This window comes from Lissotriton helveticus, chromosome 6, assembly GCF_964261635.1.
Source record: "Lissotriton helveticus chromosome 6, aLisHel1.1, whole genome shotgun sequence".
Classification (NCBI taxonomy): Eukaryota; Metazoa; Chordata; class Amphibia; order Caudata; family Salamandridae; genus Lissotriton; species Lissotriton helveticus.
In genome coordinates, this window is record NC_136067.1 from 199,195,460 (window position 1) to 199,209,048 (window position 13,589).

Below are 13,589 nucleotides of genomic sequence, written 5' to 3' on the forward strand. Positions count from 1 at the left end.
TATATATATATCCTTTTGTTTCTGAATACTATAAAAGGAGACACTTCTTCTGACTTTGAGGTATCCCTGCATGCTGAAGCTTTCGCCTAAGCACCTCACTGACATCTTTGGGAGGGGTGTCCAGTTTATGACCAAGATGGGGTCCTACATTCTTACTCACCAGGTAAAAGAGTTAGATCATCAAGAAGGGGGCTTCTTGAAAGACCATACATTTACACCCTAGACACATAGGCTAGGGTTTGCATCATAGGAGTACACTAGATTTTTATAATACTGTATATGTATGCATATGTATACTCACTCAAGAAAATGGTGGAACTCTGTGTTTATCTTACTGCTTTCACACTCATTATAACCTTTGTATTCTTCAGTCTATTAGTCATTGTAGCACATATCTTCTATACAGGAATCACTATGGTTCAACAAATATCACAAAATGTCCCTTAGTGTAGTCTATGTATATTTCTCTGAGCAAAAGAAAGCACGAGTGACTAAGAGAAAAGTCCTAGGTCTATCACCACGATTCCTGAGGGAACAGGGATGTTATGTTTAGTACTTACCAGAACTGTTCACCCCCTGCCTGAGCCTAGGGAGGCTAACAATGCCGCTGTGAGCTAGCTGGCGCAAAAGATAACATATCCAATGGCGATGCATTGAATCAGTCTGGCACCATCCTAAGATTATATCATCCGCAAATGTGCAGTTCCTACTGATTAGTGAAAACTACACAACACTCAGGATTGGCCAGCATTTCTGGGTATACAGTTACTATGGAGCAGATGATCTAGCTAAGAAGATAAAAGGTATGATTCACTATGATTTTTATATGAGTGCTTGTGTCTTATTTTTTGCAGTACCCCTGGCTTATCTATGTAATGGTTAAAATAGCCAGTGTTTCTCCTCATTTACTTCCAACTTCCTACTGAAATTGTGGAGTAAACTGTAAGTACTACAAGAGTAAGTTGCAGTAAAATATTTATAATTAGCCCCATGATACCGATTAAACCAGTAGGGTTTCTTTCTAAATGTTCACATACTCTTTTTATTTTGATTCTCGTTCTTTGTGCTTTCTCTAAATTAGAAACTCAATGTGGTGCACTAATGTACAGGGCAAATTATGCCGCCTCTTGGGAACACGTAATTAAGGCATGGTATAGTCAAGAGGAGAATTTCAGCTATGGAATTGGTCTACGACTTCCGTATGGCTGGATCGCTCACTTCACCCAGGTATGAAGTAAATGCTCATTTTAATTTATCATTGCATGCGTTCTTCATAAAGTATTAGTTAAAAGTAAAGAAAATGGTCTCGAAGTCAAATGTTAATACGTGCTCTGCAACGTTTAGATCTTGCTTTATAAATGTTAATTATTAAGAAAGGCAACAGTTCTTGTCAAAATGTTTGTGGAGGAACTTTTTATGCCTAGAAGATTGAAAATGATAAAGATTCTCTTTTGTTAAAAGCTCGGTGTAATGAATTAATGTATTTGATGACAAGCAATTAAATCATTAGTCGGGTGACAAAGCTAAATCACTTATCCTGGCTCATGTTTTAATTCCAAACACAATAAAATGATGAAGGGATCACTGAAACTTTCAATCCTGGTATCAATGATTTGTGGTCGGTGTGAATCACAAATGGCTGGCCATAGAAGTAGAGGTGAAAATGATGAAACCCCCAGTGAACAGCGATGGCTTCTTTCTCAAAGTTTTGCTGTTCAGTTTTAATCAAGGCTCTGCTTGCATATGTTATGGGAGCCAATCCTCTATCATCCTGTTTCTGAGACAAAACATGGCTGTTAGGTCAGTGCTTCTGGCATCCACAAACAACTCAGAGTTGAAGATCAAAGTATGCCAAAGGGATGTGAGCAGACAAACCTTCCGTTGTTGCCTCAAACGCTTCCTCCAGGGGAGTCCCCCACTCCCACACTGCACTGCCCTTGGTTAGTTCTCCTAGGGGAGCAGTATGAGCAGTGAGATTCTGAATAAATTGGCTAAAGTAGTTAATAAAACCCAGGAAACTTCGAACACCACTGATGATCGTCGGGGCGGGGGCAGATTGAATGTTCTTAACGGTTGCAGGGTCAGGCATAACCCAGTGTTCAGGGAAACGGTATCTAAAAAATGCCAGCACTGTCGAAAGGAATGTATACTTCTCCCGATGAAGAGTGAGTCCATTTTCCTACAGTCTTCAAAACGTTGCCTGCACCCAGTACAGATGTTCCTCAATGGATGCGGCATGCATCAAAATGTCATCACTGACATTAATGACCCTGACCAGTCCTGCCAAGACCCCTCTAGTTGTATCCTGCAAAACTTCAACGGCACTGGAGATGCTGAAACTCTGGCAATTTATCTCTTCAAACCCAGGTGTGTGGAAAGGTAATGATGGTTGGGATTCCTGAGCCAGCATCAACTGATGTTGCCCTGTCTGCAGGTCCTTTACGGAAACTTATCTCAATCTACTGACTTCTGCCACGATGTTATCAACAGTGGGCATCAAATGGTGTTCTGGTTGTAAAGCCATATTGGGCAACCTCATGTCCACACAAATTCTAACTTTTCCAGGTTGTTTGGGTTTACGAGCCATGACAATCGGTGACTCTCACTGGGTAGGGCCATCCGCCTTTTCATTGATGTTGGCCAGTTCAGCTTCCTCAGCCCACCTTCGGGCACAGAAGGAATGCTTCCCGGCACTGTTTTAGGGCCACAGGCTGGATTGAGTCATCAATATGAAGGTATATGAGATGATCCTTGAGACATCAAGTCCCAACAAACACTTGTGAGAATTCAGCTACCAAATCTTCTACGCTCCCCAGATGTCTACTGAAAGCGAATGAGACCAGCTGGAGACGTTCTGCTGTCCTGCAGCTCAGCAGCATTCCAGAGCCTGTTTTGGTAACATACACTTTCGTCCTGGTAGAATGAGGATTGTGAGATATATCCATTGTGAAGACTCTTGCTGGCAGGAGAGACTTGGTAGACCCGTAGGCAAATACTTGAGTGGCGGTGAGATGCAGTAGGGGGCTCAGTGGGAGAGTTTGAAATATAAATTGGGCAAAAATGTTAATTGAAGCTCACATATCAATCAAAGCCGGAATCTTATGTCCCAAAAGGAGGATAGTGCATCTTGGAATGCACCGGGTGGGGGGGGGCTGCTCACCCAACTACATGGCATGAATAGCTCCTTCCACCTCGTCATCATCCATATCCTCTTCCTCGTCGAGGGCTCCTGGTGTGCTCATGACATTCATTGACTTTGGTTTGGAGACCTTGGGAATAGTAGAAGAACAGCAGACTGTGGCAAAATTATTCAGTTTGTTACATGCCAAACACCTCTTCCTGTGGGCGGGGCAGGGTCCTTGATGAGGATATGGACATGTGTAGCATGCCTTGGGAGCAGCAGCAGACTTTGGACAGACTTTATTCCTTTTCCCCCCCATTATCACCATTGCGTTGTCTTCACCTGTCATTGTAGGGCTGCCTCCAAATGGGCAGCATGAACCTTAGACAGTTCTTTCGAGTAATCCATAGTGAGCATGTCAGTCAATAGATATACTGGAGACTTGCGAATGTTCGCCCTGAGGTTCACTGAGGCTCACCCTTGTATGAATTGGGCTTGAACCTCGGCAGCAGAGTCCAACAGCATGCATGTGCTGGCAAGGTCTCGTAAGCGAGCTTAAAAGGTGTCTACAGATTCTTCTGGTAGCTGCCTGGCCTGGCGTAGCAGGAATCGTTCATGATCAGGATTGATGAGAGGCTCACAATGTGCCATGAAGAGCTACCTTCAAAGTAGAATATTTGAAGTGTAGTCCAGCTTCCACCACAGAGTTGCCAAGTGTGTCAATAGCGGCACCCCCTAAGTGCAGCAAGATGGGGCATCATCTGTCTGGGTCTAGGGCCACTGCAGCAAAGTATGTCTCTAGCAACTCCACCCAGTCTTTCCACTGTGCCGCTTGCACAGACGAGGGACTATCCATCACAAAAGGCTCGAGGGCAGCTATTCAGGCCAAGGCAGCTGGAAGTGTAGACAAAATGCAGGAACAACACCACCAGTCAGAACCGGGTGCAAAATGAAAATTATTGAGATTGACCCAGGACTCATAAGCAGAGGTACACAGGTGCCAGAACCATGCACGGGACAATGGGAGTGCTCCGGTGTGATTGACAGGCACAAAGCCAGTGATGCAGAGGAACCTTTCTGGGTTGTGGGAATGAGGTAGAATGTGCCCTGTTAGCAGTTCACCACAATGTTGTCACAGTAAGTAACTGTATCAAAAAGTCTCTGCAGGAAGCTAACAGCAGCGCAGTGACTCACAGACTCACCTATTCAATGAAGAGTGATGATCAAAATACTCCTGCCCTCTTGCAGGAACACCACAGCTGCTGCATGATGGTGGTGCCACCCGAAACACAGGACCGGAGCACTTGCAAGCTCGACAGCGCATCACCAGCGCTGTACTACAACCCGTAAAAATGGCACAAGCAGCCACGGCCCCGACGTCGGGGAAAAAACAGGAAAGGCAGGTGATGCACTGGGGGTCCTCGGAGGAGCGGGAGCCACTGTCAGCACCAGTCGACACTGGTGGGTAAAGAGAGTGAGTTGGATCAAGGCGGTGCAAGGGCAGTGAACCCACTCCGCTCGTCGCCAATTTGTTGTGGTGTGCGTCGTGTAATATAGTGCCTCTATCTGGCCGTAAAGGATGTAGACTACACAATGTCGGTTTTGTTTTATTGCCACGAGGCGCGGGTCGCTGGGCTATTTATTTTCTCTCCTTTTTATTTCTTGGCCATTACCATCATGGTCAAATGGTACGGGGTGTTGTTGCAAAAACCCCTTGCTTGGGAGGCTTGCATGGGACAGTACACGGCGCCTTCCTAAACATAACAGTTGCAGGGCAGCAATATTAAAAGCACTGCAAAGTTCCTTGTATATTCACCAGCTTTCACGCAACAGTAAAAGTATCAAGTTAACTCTGGTGATTAATACAGCTGCTGGAGAGAGATTGGCATTGTGGCTAGCAGCGGTTTTGACCCATCTAAGCTAGCGCAGAGGATTAATATACCTACTGCAAAGCAGGTGAACCATGCAAATCAAAAAACAATATTTTATGTACATAGCTCAGTGGGTTACTGCCCATGTCACAGAGTTTCTTTTGTTACTGTGCAGTTCATAAATTACAATTGCAATCTAGCACAGTGAGCTATGAACTGCTATCAAAGAGCTGCATAATAAACTGCATGGTACAACAGCATTGTACAGCACTTGGTGCAGGTTAGAAATCTATGTTTTTTCCTAGTCTTTCATTATACTGATGTTACTAAAAAAGTTGTTTTGTGGTAGAAATACATTCTTATTATTAATGTCAACCCTAACCACTGTGTTATGTTCTGAATGCTGAGCCTGTGCTTCTCCAGACCAAGCACTTTTAAAAAGTGCCTACCAGTATAGAAGGCATGTAAATCCTACACCTTGTAGTTCCCTTTGCGGTAAGTATCATTTTCTATACACTGATTTACACATGTGTGATTCTTTGTCTCTGTAATGTGTGTGTGTGATGTAGAGTGCTCCAACATGCTACGATGGGATAAGAGGAGCTAAAAAGCAAATAAAATACATGTGAGAGAGAGGCTAAGGAGAGATGAGAAGCACTGTTGCAGTGTGATAGTGATGAGAAGCACTGTTGAAGTGTGATAGTGAGGGACTCAGACTGTCGTATCCTGGTACCCAGCGAGGTCTTCATTTACTAAGCATTAAAAGCTAACATAATTCAATATATACATGTTGTAGAATACACCAGTTTTTCCTGAATATTCTGGAGGGGAGAACCCCCTTTGTAGTGGTCAGGCATGCTCGCTGCAGTTACTATGCAACGTACGGGGGCTGATCTGCCAGAATTTGCCAGGGCTGCTTTGGGTTCTGAGTCAACCCAGGTCACCTGGTGGCTGGGTAAAGGTTTCTCACCTCATATAGTAAGTAGTGGCAGAAGAAAATTGGTTAAAGATGTAATCAGGGTTCCAGTATTGACCATGGTGGGATTTTTGCAGTAATAAGGCACTGGTATGCATTAATTTACATTAAAGAAAGGTGAATGTTAAATGATTCATCCCTGTATTAATAAAAAAATGCACTGGTAAAATATCTGAGCAAATCAGTTGTTTTCTGATCAATTCTCAATCTGACCAGCAGATTGTAAAATGTAATCTAAGTATTGTTGACTCAGTCTTTTATTTTGGCATGGTTAATTACATTAACTTCCAAGTGGATAGTCATACGATCTGTTGTTAACAGTGCTCAGATATCCAAATAATATAATTAAGGACTACATCTGGTAAATTTTAAATGAGGAATTTGGAATCTTCTTTAGATGGTGACATGCAAAGAAAATGAAAAGAATTAATAGCACCCTCCCAATTACTAAAGCTAACCCATGTTGTGAGGAATGCTACAATCATGTCAATTTATGGTTTTATTTACAGTTTTGTGGCAAGGGCGGGTAAAGTGCAAGACTAGAACTGTGAAGCCTCAGCTTGCTTCATCGGTGTAAGACATTAACCACTTGGATGCTAAGCTACTTGCAGTGCTTCCATGTAATTTCCATTGAAATCAATGGAAACTCCATGACGAGCTGGGCTCGTCATGAGCGTCCAAGGGGTTAACCTGGCAGCCATTCTCCACTCGGCCACAGACTTTCAGGACGCACGCTCTGACTAGATTTATGTGCCGGCATAGTCCCAGGCTGGCAAATTCATCAGTGGACCCCACCTGCTGGAAGAAAACTTCCAGCGTTTGAGGGCTATTTCTTGCTTTATTTTTGTAAATGCACATTTGGAGGTATATTTTTTTAAAACATTTTTTAATGGAATGAGGAAGAATATAAGAAAGTACAGACATCAGAATAAAATAATAAAATAATATAGATTAATGCAATTTTTTAAATTAAGGAAGAAAACCATAACATTAGGAAGAAAAAAAATATATGATATGCAATCTCATAAGGAGATGCAGAAAAACAGATAGGACATATTTCTAGCTATTGTTCATTTTATATTTGATAGAAACGGATAGAAAAGGGAGATTAAAGAATAAAGAAGAAAAGAACAGGAGAAAAGGAGAAGAAATGAAAAGAAATAAAAGGAAGAGAAAGGAGAGGAAAGGAAAGGAAAGGAGAAAAGGTGTAGAAATTAGGACAAAGATTAGTGTGAAGATAGGAAAGTAATGAAAGGTAACCATTGTAAATCAGACTTAATTTTCTGAGATAATGAGGAAGAAGAAATAGTAGCTATTCTGTGATCATCACAGATAAGATTCCACCATGTTAACAGACATAATTTAGAATTATTTTTCCAACAAGTAAGTATAACCTTTAAGGCAAGTACAGAAAAAGGTCAAATAAACATAGGTTTCGAGGAATGGTTTTGAAAATAGTCTGACATAGGAACAAGAAAAACATTTTGAATTGATAGAGGAATGTTACATTTAAATATTATTGAGCATTTAGTCCAAATAGATTTCTAGAAACTATTAACATTGTAGCGTTGTAGGTAGTAAAAATGTTATGCCATAGTTTATCCCACTGTTGAGTAGACAACAATACAGGAAGGTCTTGCTACCATGTCAATTCGATTGAGGATTTAAGTCTACCAGAATTAGGAGCAGATAAAAGCTTACATATGAGAGATGCTTTAGGATTAGAATCACAAACAATATTGTATAGAGGTGTTGAAGGAATAAAAGGAGTAGAATCAGGGGAAAAATTATTAGTTAGTAAAAGAGATTAAAGTGCCTGTGAAAGCTGAGAATATTGGGGTATGCAAGTTGGGTAAGTCATAGCGTTCTTGTAGTACAATAAAAGGAATAATAGAATTTTGGGAGAATAACTGAAGAACGTATAGAATACACTTTTCTTTCCAGTACTTAAAATAGAATGGTTTGTGATAAAATGTAATACAATTCTCATAGCAAATAGAGGAAGCAAGAAAAGATTAATAATAATCGGAACCATGGGAGAACAGCGATGCAGAAAATGTTAGGAGTATTTTAAAATAAGGTTTTTTAGAAATAAAAGTACAATTAGTAATAAAAATAACATCCTGAAAAGAGAATTATGTAGCAAAGAATGTTCAAAATTAATTCAGTTCGGTATAGGGGAGTCCAGAAAGTTTCTGGTCAGGGCATAAAATATCCGAAGTTGAAAAGCAGTATGATACAACTTAAAATCAGAACAACGTATACCACCTTCATTTTTAGGTCTAATTATGTTATGTAAGGCAATAAGAGCGTTTTTATTATTTCAGAGGAATTTGGTACAAAGGGAGTTGATTTGGGAAAAGTAATAATTAGGAAATTCGAAGGGATGCATAGAAAGAAAAAAAAAAGGACCTGCAGGACAGTCATATACTTAATAGTGTTCAATCTACCCCTTCAGGATAAAAGGAGAGGGTATAAAGTAAGTTTCGAATTTTAAGTTTTAGGGCATTAAAGTTATGAGTAAGAGCTTGGGAGATAAAGGATGAGCACCAGACACCTAGGTATTTAATCTTGAAGGGACACCAGATAATGTTGGTAATAGAGAACATATATTGATAGCATAAAGAGTTTAATGGGAACATTTAATTGAGGTAAGGAGGATAGTGGTTTGTATATATAGATCAAAATATCGTCCACATATGCAGAGAGTTTGATTTCAAGGGAATTGTATGGAAATCCTGATATAGAGTTAAAACACATACGTTCAAGAAAAGCCTCTAAACAAAGAAGAAACAGGCTAAAGGGGCATCCCTGTCTAGTGCCTCAATGTAAATTGAAATAAGGGGAAGAACATCCATTTGACAAAAACAGAAGTATGTGGTTCTGAGTACAGGAGCTTAATAAGGGAGATGAATTCAGGGCCAAAACCAAACCAGTGAAGAGTTTTAAACATAAATTGCCAATTCATACAATCAAATGCTTTTACGTCATCATGTGATAATGCAGCAAGAGGAGAGGGATATTTTTTCCCAATGTAGGAATATTAGACAACATCTTAGCATTTCCTGAGGCTAGTCTGCCTTTAACAAAACCAGACTGCTTAGGTTTGATAAGAGAAGGAATAACAATAATGTTTACAAAGGGTATGGTTATTATCTGGTTTACGAATAATAACGATAAGAACATCTAGGAAGGAGACTTCAGGTTTAGATTTCAAGAAAAAAGAAGCGAAGAGTTCAAGCAACTTAGGAGCAAAAAAAGATGAGAAAGAAGACAATTGTTCAATTGAGAAACCACCAAGACCAGCAGTGTTGACTTTCTTTAAAGATTTAATAGCATCCAAAATCTCTTGGAGAGTTATGTCCTTTTCAAGACTATCCTTAGTGTCTAGCATAGATAATGATTAGAAAGGCCACTGACAAATGATTGGGAGTTATGTTCAGAGGGATAAGTGTCTTCCACAGATAATCATTCATAATAAGATTAAAAAACATTAACAATATCAGAGCCAGAGTGCAATACATTTTTTGTATAATCATTTCGGATAAGTCCAATATTTTTCTTTTCAGATTTAACACTTAGATAATTGGCCAACATTTTGCCAGCTTTATTTTGCCCCCATGATATTTAGATTTTATTTTGAGGAGGATGTTACATGCATCAAAAACAGCTATTTTATTTAAGGAGGATTTAGCTTTGATTAGATCTTGTAAATGAGAGGGTGATTTAGAAGTGAAGTAAGTATGCTCAAATGTCTTAATATGTTGAAACGAAAATGGGTCTACCCAAACATTGAAGTCACTTGCCACAATAATGTTAGGATTAGTAATGGAAGATCATTTTAATTTAACATTATGCCAGAAATCTTGGTCAGATTTAAACGGGCTATAAATATTGAAAAATGTAATTTTTTTTAAAGATAATAGCAGTGAGCAATACCAATTGTCCATTCATATGCCTACGTCGGACAACACCTCCCCCCACAACGCTACATATATGCCAACCATCATGACCTGGAATCCTGCTACCATAAAACACACCACAACTACCATACAGAAGACCCACTCAGGAGCCCCAACGGACCCCTGCCACCGCACATATTCCTCAGGGCCGCCGCCATTCTACTTGAGCCAGGACATACCATCAACACCGGCATCTTCTCAGACGACTGGAAATGGGCAGAGGTAAAACCACTCTTTAAGAAACCCACGGCGGACACAACGGACCTGAAAAACTACCGGCCCATCCTCCCTTTTGCGGCGAAAGTCACTGAGCGACTAGTGAACGCCCAGCTGATCACCTTCATCGAAGATAACTCAATCATAGACGCCTCCCAGTCTGGATTGCGCAGCAACCACAGCACTGAGACCGCTTTCCTTGCCGCCAGTGATGACATCCACTTGCTATTCGACCAGGGACACACCCCGGCCCTCATCCTCCTAGACCTCTCCGCAGTCTTTGACACTGTTTCTCATCACACCCTTGTAGCCAGACTTCACGACGCAGGGATACAAGGAACCACTCGTGGCTGGATCCAATCTTTTCTTTCTGGCAGAACCCAGAGGATCAGACTCTCTTCCTCTCCGAGCCCACCAATATCAACTGTGGAGTACCACTAGGCTCATCTCTCAGCCCCACGCTCTTCAACGTCTACATGGCCCCCCTCGCCACCATCGTCAGACAGCATGGGTTCAGATTGTATCCTACGCCGACGACACCCAGCTCATCCTCTCACTCTTGAAGAATCCTGAAGACACCAGAATCTGCTTCCAGGAAGAGATGAAGAAAGTGGCAGCCTTGATGAAAGACAGCTGCTTGAAGTTTAACTCAGAGAAGACCGAGGTCCTCATCCTCGGATCCTGCAACTCCGCCTGGGACAACACCTGGTGGCCCTCTACCCTCGGAAATCTACCCACTCATACTGACCACGCACGCAACCTTGGCATCATCCTCAACTCCTCCCTGTCCATGAACCCCCAGATCAACGCCGTTGCCTCCACCAGCTTCAACTGCCAGTGCATCCTCCATAAAACCTTCAAGTGGATCCCCCCTGACTGCAGAAAGACCATCACCCATGCACTCATTACAAGCAGACTGGATTACGGCAATGCCCTGTATGCCAGAATCAACAAAACCCTACTACACAGACTCCAGAACATCCGGAACTCTGCTGCCAGACTCGTCCCCGGAACCCTGCATCACGAACACATGACCCAACACCCGCAAGACCTCCACTTGCTCCCTAGCAAGAAAAGGGTCAAATTAAATCTCTTCACCCATGCCTACAAATCCCTCTACAACATCGGACCCAAATACCTCAACGAGAGAGTATCCTTCCACATACCCAAGAGAAACCTCCACTCCGCCGCCCTCGCCCTGACAGAGGTCCCCCGCATCCACAGAACAGAATGGGTGGGAGAGCTTTCTCCTTCATCAGTTCAGGAACATTGTGTATGTGTATCCATAGGTTGCTTAGTAATATTTTGAAGAAACATTTTTAGTTAGCAGGATCATCAAAAGAACGAGAGACACCCTCATAAGTAATTTTACACTGACAAGGATGTAAAATGCCATAGTGAATGTTCAGATGTCTCAATCGAGGGCGAAGTGCAAGAAATTCTTTACACCTAGCATTTAGTGCATTGGAGATATCTTGAGAAATAAAGATATTGTGACCATACCATACTAGACAACGCTTTTCCCTTGCAGCTTTCAAGTCTTGCATCAAATCATTGAATTCCAGGAAGAGCATTATGATACCTCGAGGTTTAGTGGAATGAGGTTGAAGGCGGCCCAGATGGTGTGCTCTTTGAATATTTAGAGGAGAAGAAAACTGAAGGTCTAGAAGATCAGGTTGACATTTTTTCAAGAAAGTTAGAAGGTCTGACCTTTCAGTATTTTCAGGATGACCATAAAATGTAGATTATGCCTTCTATTTCGGTTTTCAAGGTCTTGAGTTGAGTTGAGTTGAGATAGGACTTGTAAAGCGCTACTTTGCCCGTAGGCGTCAAGTCGCTGAGGATGGAAAAGATGTGTGATGAAAAAGTGGAGAGTGCCGATTACAGGTATGCCTCCCTGAAGAGCGAGGTCTTCAGAGCCCTTCGGAAGAGAGAATGGGAGGTTTGTCCTTTAATCTCGGCCGGCAGGGTGTTCCAAATCCTGGGCGCAAGGGAGCAGAAAGCCCAATTGCCCCATCTGGCTCTGTTGATTTTGGGTACAGCAAGAAGATATTTGTTGGCTGAACGAAGTGCCCTGCCGGGTACATAGAGGGTCACCAAGGATCTGACGTCTTCTGATCCAAGACCGTGTATAGCACGGTGGGTGAAACAAAGGACCTTGAACTCTATTCTAGCCTGGATAGATGGAGGGAGATAGGGTGTCAAATGCGGCTGTAAGGTCGAGCAGGACCAGAAGGGTAGTCTGGCCACTGTCGACCTTAGCACGGATGTTATTTGTGACAACGGTCAGGGCGGACTCAGTGCTATGTGCCCTCCGGAAACCGTGCCGGGAGGGGTCAAGAAGGCTGGAGATCTCCAAGAAAGCACTCAGATGGCTGTTTAAATGGGCCTCCAACATTTTTGCGGGGGCTGGGAGTAGTGAGATAAGCCGGAAGTTCTTTAAAATCCCAGGATCCAACGAGGCCTTTTTTAGGAGGGGCTTAACTATGGCCATTTTCCAGGGGGTCGGGATAGACACCTTCCTGGATTGCCAGGTTGATGACTTCCAGAAAAGCAGGAAGAAGAACCTCTCTGCATTCTTTAAAGATCTTCAGAGGACAAGGGTCGAGGGGGGATCCTGATTTAAGCTTGTCTAGATGCAGGTTGAGTTACTCTAGAGTAAGCAGGGGAAGATGTTAAGATAACCCTGTGATGACTCAATTGGATCTTCTTTCTCGGGATGTAACACTGGGGAAACTGAGGGACCTGGTTCTTGATTAAGAGCTTCAAGGCCGGAGTAGATGTCAGTTATCTTTTCGCTGAAGAAAGTTGAAATCTGATCGCAGAGCTCCTGAGTTGCTATTGTGGGATCAGGGGATTGCAGAGCCGACAAAGACTCGACGATTTTGAACAATTCCCTAGTGGAGCTGAGGGAGGCAGTCAGTTTAGAGAAATGTTCTTTCTTTTCCGCAAGCACCGCGGTTTTATATTCTTTAAGTAAGAGCTTATGTTTAATCTTTTCATCTGGATCGAGATTAGATCTCCAGAGCCTCTCTTGTCTCCTACATCCCTGCCTTAGTGACCTGAGGGTGTCGGAGTACCAAGGCGCCGACGGACGCTTTCTGGCGGAGTGATGCTGCTTGACCGGGGCCAGCTTGTCCACTGCCTTAAGAATGGAATTATGCAGGTCAAGAGCTGCGCTTTCAGTATCCCTTGCTAATGACAAACGGTAACTGGACAAAAGGGGAGCTAGTGAATCACTATTTATCCCTCTAAAATTCCTTTTTAGTTCCCATTTACTGGGATCTGCTAGGGGATTGACATGGTTAGGGGATATGAAGTCCAGGGGGATAGCCATGTGATCTGACCAAGAAAGAGGAAGGGGAGTCCCGATCTCTACTCTAGGGTCGTTGGTGAAGACCCCGTCCAAAGTATGTCCAGCAGTGTGGGTGGAACCCTCTACT

At 42.5% G+C, this 13,589-nt stretch overlaps 1 protein-coding gene across 1 annotated transcript in view; it reads left to right on the forward strand.

The window, feature by feature from the left end:
• LOC144761287 (cysteine-rich venom protein pseudechetoxin-like) overlaps positions 1-13,589 on the forward strand; it is a 480,203-nt gene that overhangs the window by 185,432 nt on the left and 281,182 nt on the right. The window contains exon 4 of the mRNA XM_078646739.1: positions 1,082-1,227. Coding sequence (XP_078502865.1) covers positions 1,082-1,227 — 146 coding nt within the window. The remainder of the gene's footprint in view (positions 1-1,081; positions 1,228-13,589) is intronic.